General features: G+C 34.1%; 1 protein-coding gene across 1 annotated transcript in view; it reads left to right on the forward strand.

Moving 5' to 3' along the window:
• The window catches only part of LOC108692322 (membralin), a gene marked incomplete at its 5' end in the record, with an annotated part of 56400 nt that overhangs the window by 47540 nt on the left and 2943 nt on the right, over positions 1 to 5917 (forward strand). The window contains 2 exons of the mRNA XM_018200520.1: positions 1429 to 1528; positions 5317 to 5683. Of these exons, the coding sequence (XP_018056009.1) occupies positions 1429 to 1528; positions 5317 to 5683 (467 nt within the window). The remainder of the gene's footprint in view (positions 1 to 1428; positions 1529 to 5316; positions 5684 to 5917) is intronic.

The following is a 5917-nucleotide window of genomic DNA, read 5'->3' on the forward strand; positions in this document are numbered from 1 at the left end:
ATTCAATAGAGATATATAATAATAATTTATGGTATAACGATATTCAATATATGAGTTGAGACGTTAAAAGTCATATACTCTAGGAAATTAGTCGCCGTACTCGTCGAAGAAATATATCTACAAACCCGGTCTTCTTTTTCTATCACCACACCCCTGCTGATCGCTTTTCTTTCTTCGGTTAAGGATGGCGTTGCCTCAACCCCGCCCTGATCCGTAAATATTGGCGACCCCGTAACAGCTCCTCGTAAAAATCACTTGATTACAACCCCTCCCTTCATCACCCAAACATCGTTCATCAGAGAAGAAGTGCAATGAAAAATAAATGCTCGTGCTTCTTTTTATAATTATCTAAAATGTAGAAAAAATTATTTTATTCTTGTATAATTTTAATAATAAAAACTGGGAATTTTTTAGTTTAATTCTATCATTTTTAATTTTTGAAATAATTTGAAATAAATGGTCATAATTAGATTTAATAATCAGGTGAATTTGACAAATAATATGAAATGATTACGAGAAGAAACCGTTTTTTTTTTTCAATTCATAATTGAAAAACGACTCAGAATAACGTATTAGGATAATTAAGAGATCAATATTTTAACGTTTCATTTATCATAGAAACAAGGTGAATTAATTTTCAACGTAATAAGAGAGCGGTTTTATCATTTTTATAAAAGTCGTAAAAAACTGAGATTGAGACAAGTTTGCGAGTTTAAACATATTTAATTATATTATTTAATTATAAATCCTGTACAAAGTTCATAAATATCAGCCTCATTTTATCTATAAACTTTATAAATAAATTGATTAAGAAAAACTGATAAAGAAATCAACTACTTAAAAAAAATTATGCTCCCTGCTCACATATCGATGAAAAAAGTACTTACCGTATTGAATTTTTATTTTACCTTTTACTTTACTTTTTATGAGAATTGTGCGTGTCACTATAGTTTGATAACGTATATTGCGTTACCTACGATATTTTTTTCGGACGTAATAACAGCGCATAGCCGCTAGCCGCGCAACGCGTCACCCTCGATATTTCAATAGGCTGAAACTCGATACGATCTGATCGATAGTTCGTCCATATTGTTGTTACGGGGTGGGAACACTGGGAACGTGCCATGTATATCGTTACGTTATGTAACCTGTTAAGTGGCTTGATGTTGTTACGGATTTTAGAGATTATCGCGTACACATCGACGGATAAATCTCGCTGTATTCCGTAATTTTTTGTATTGCGGCCCTTTAATTCGCTATTTATTTGTATATATTGTCATTGTGATGTGCATTAATTCACAACGATTATCATTTGTCTCAACAATATTATGAAAGCTTATATTTTATTATTTACTAATTTCGTGACGGGCACTTTCTTCATTTCTGATATTTTTGATATCTAAACCGTACGTGTGATTTTTGTTTCAGATTTTTCTACTTGTATCACTTCTCTTTCTACGCGTATCATTATCGATTTAACGGACAGTACAGCAGTTTGGCGCTGGTCACATCTTGGCTCTTTATACAGGTGAGTATATTTTGTTCATTTCATTACGCTCGAGAATGAGAAATGGATATAAGCTGCATTGATTGTAAATCTTTATTTAACTTTCAAAGATATGTCTTGATACGATTGCGTAAAGTATGATCAATGAAGAATGCGGTCAAGAATAAATTGTTTGATGAAAGTATGCGAATATAAGTACTTGGTAAGGCACAAGTATTTATGCGGTATATTTTGGGATTAAAGTGGCGCGCCGTCGGATCGTGAAATAATCGTCTTCGCGATAAAAAAACTTCTACGGGAATAGAAAAGTTTTCTCAAGAAAAATTGCTCTTTTGCATTGAAACGGACATTGATCACAAATATTCCGTGACCTACTTGTGAGGATTTTAACCGATATAGTTGGCTTAAGGAATAGCAAGGAAAAAAATCCTTCAACAATTGAGCTGTCTAAAAATTATATCATATATACATATATATTTTTAGCAATCCTTTCGGGATATAAGCATTTTACATGTAACATAGAATATTATTAATTAAATGATATTTGAATGATTTTTAAATCGATAAACGACTCATTAATAAACGCTCTTTGTCTCTGAATAATTTATTTAACACAACTAATTGTAAGTATTGGGAAGTAAAAATAAATGAAAATCTATCAACATAAAAAAAGTGAAATTTTATATTGCTGTACTTTCCAGTATAAATCATCACATTTGAATTGAAATATTAAAGAGAGAATGCCGATATATAGATATAGATTATATTTATTGTCCATGTGGTTTCCATAAAATAAACGTACGCCTGCAACATTAATCTTTTTCATTGTTTGTATATAGTGTTAATTAATATTAAAAATATAAAATTTTACTGTATCAAAAAATATACGTTGAAAGTTTATGAAAGAAACTTTTAAATCATTGAAAAAAATATATTGTTTATTTAAAAATCTTTATATTTAATTCCTCTGAGACTGAATAATATTAATTTAATACGATTACATCATAGCATTTATTGTAAAATTATGTAATATACAGCAATCGTGTGTGTATATATGTGGAATTTTTTGGTTATTGATTATTGTAATTGTATGCCGAATCCGTATAAAAAATAGAATGTGAGAGTCAGGTTTGTGACGCGAGTTTGCACTTCCGCCTCTAAGAATCTCGTCGAATGAGGGAATAGATGAGGGAAAATGGAAGCGTAATATTTTGCATGCGATCTTGTCGGCTACCGTTGGGAGTCCTGCGATTGACAGCAACCGTAGCAGGACGAAGAACGAGCCGTGCCATGGTCGTGGTCGCTTGACTGGATAGCCTAAAGCCGCTATCGCTCAAACTTAAGTTACGTAAACGCAACCGGGACAATGCTCTTGACAGCTCGATCGATAGAAATAATTTAATGCGGCTTCTTGGTTCCCATATACAAATACGCATAAGGATACTTTAACACGGGAATCTTGTTCTCTCATCGAAAAGGGCGTGTCCCGTTTCTTCCATTAAGAACATAATTCCATTTTAAGTAATCGTTAGTGAGGTATTGTCGTGTGTTCCATTGACTATATTTCATTAGGAAATATATATGCTCTTGTTCTTAAATTTTTGTTGATTTGCAATTATTTTATTAATTATGCTATTATTGTTTTCTATGCGACGAACATGTAATGAATTATTATTGCTTTCGTTTGTTATCAGAACATTGTATCACACTCACGATAAAATTTATATACCGCAGATCTTTTGCCTTTTGTATTTTACGTAATTTGACGTAATTTGACATAGTTATTGATTATAATTGTACGTTTCTCTCTACATTTAAGTGAAGTATCTATCGAGTTACAACAAACGATCGATCGTAATAGAACATTTGCCATAAGCCGCTGGAATTTTAGAAACAAATTTGCCTGCTATGCCAATAATACGGTGGGTAATCTGATTGGAGAGCGTACTTTGATAACGCAATAACTTATAATTAGATGATCGCGATGGCCGTATTAACAGGTATTATTATAACGGCGTTACGATAGATAGCCGCTACGTTAATAACTACATTCGATATGTACTGTGTACATTTCATGCGTAAAAACTGAATACCATTAAAGTTTAATGGAGTGGTTAATTCACTCGATAAAAGGTGTAAATGCATCATGATGCTGCATCATTACGCGCTGGGGGAAAAGATTACATTATTATGTCGTATTCACCATTCAATTGTTGAACACATTTATTATACGATTATTTTTTAAATTATACTATTTTAACGAAGACTTATCGAGGCGCAATAATTTCGATGAAATTAGTATACATTCTAAATGTGAAGTGTATTGTACGAAAATTGCAATTCTTATTATTGCTATAAAATAAATTAATAGTTATTTCCAAATATAATCCATATAAAATGTTATAATATTTCGAATATTTCAGACTATATCTCTTAAAATTTAAGATTAGTGTTTAATGTTGTTGTTATACTAAGCATTGCCTGTTATTATATCATATAACGATCATTATAACATAGTATAATTTCATTGAATTTTCTTTGTTTTATGATAAAAGATTATCGAATGTATGCACTAAATGTGACATAGCAATTTCTCTTATAAACGCAAATAAATAAAATAATATATTGGTACGTTTGAGAACGTAATCGAATATGCTTTACAAGTAGAGTGCGACTTAAGCCATTACGTCGATGATGACAGTCTTTACTCGACAGGCGGATTACGGGTTCGTTAATATGATCGACGGCTTAACGAGCGACAATTATTTCCTGGGAACGAGTTCACGAATACCGCACAGCGGCAAAATTCGAAAAGCCCGGGGGCACGTCGGCCGAGAATCGTTTTGATTCTCGGATGGCAAAGCTCTCGTCGGCTGTTGCTGTAGATCAGAGTTCAGCCGATTAACCCCGCGGCGTGATTATACACCGATTCGATATCGATGTCATTGGCGTTGATTATCCGCCAAACGAAAACTTGATATACTCAGATCCCGCTCTCGTACCTGCAATCACTCCTATACTTTCCACTCTCCGTCATTCTTTCCTATCCACCTTGAGATCCACTCCCGCTCTTCACCAATCTTTCTATCAGTTTTCTTTTTCTCAAACAGTGCGGAATCGTTTCGCTCTTGCCGACGAATCACTGAGAATACCATTTCCTCCGCGTCGTTGACAGGTGCCCAGACCTCGAGATATCTATTTTCCATATCCAGGATTTTTCTTCTCGCTCATCCGCTCGTCACCTTCGTCCTCCTACACATTATTTGTTCATGTTAGATTTTTCAATCTTTGAAAAGAGAAAGCATCAAAATAAATACACTTCTCATTGGTACACTTTGTTACATCTCAATTCCAATTGCACGAGCAATTCGTTGCTCTGTTTAATCAAGAGACGTTCTTAAACTTTCTAATGAAGCAATAGGCTATTTTTAGGAATAGATAATTTGATTCCATGGCATGCGTGAAGAGAAGCTGCGTTATTGCGATCGTTACGATCAATATGGATCGGTAGAGACAAGGTTCGAAGCGATTGCGGAGAAAGAGAGCGCTGATATAGAACAAATTTGGCGAATTTCCATATAAATTTGCTAGGCGCGAGCGGCTCACATACACTGAACGAACGAGTATATAGATCCATGTGTGCTGCGAGATATATCTCGCGAGATGAATTCTTGCTTTTTGTTTCTTCAATAATGTCCGACATAGACGCACGAGGAATGGCGAATTCTTTTGGCGACATATATATATATATAAAGAGACAAAACTCTATGTGTATTACACAAATATTGTTTTTTTATTTATTGTTTCAGCACTCAATGTTATATTTCTTTCATCACTATGAGCTACCAGTGATTCTGCAACAGGCGCAACTTCAGCAATTGCTATTTCGTAATCATATTCAGCCTCAGGCACAGCCAGCGACACCCAGCACGGCCCCAACTACCTCGGGTCCAGGATCGCCATCATCGTCAGCGTCACCGTCAGCGGCACCTTCACCTTCGTCGAGTCCGAACCCGTCAACACCTACGACGGAACAGACGCAACAAAACTATATTACTGAGCTTTCTCAGCTCGATTTAGAACCTAGCAATGCAGAGGCACAACATACGAATGTGGATACTACGCAACAAACATCCGTGGCAACGACGGCTGATCGTCGAGATGATTCTGTTCGAGGTACGTCGTGATTTTAATATTTTTATCTGTTGGCGTTGTTTTTCATTAAACCATCGGCTAAAAAATGATACTAACAAATGTGATAAAAAAATTGGATTTAAATTTAACTTAAAGATGAACTTTAAGATGAACGTTCCAATGAGCAGACATGTATCTATGTCCAAACACTTATATAAAATTTATTATTATTAATCTTAAATGTTTTTTTAATATAATATTATAATTTAATTGTAA

The sequence above is a fragment of the Atta colombica genome, unplaced genomic scaffold (genome assembly GCF_001594045.1).
Source record: "Atta colombica isolate Treedump-2 unplaced genomic scaffold, Acol1.0 scaffold7, whole genome shotgun sequence".
In the NCBI taxonomy this organism is placed as follows: Eukaryota; Metazoa; Arthropoda; class Insecta; order Hymenoptera; family Formicidae; genus Atta; species Atta colombica.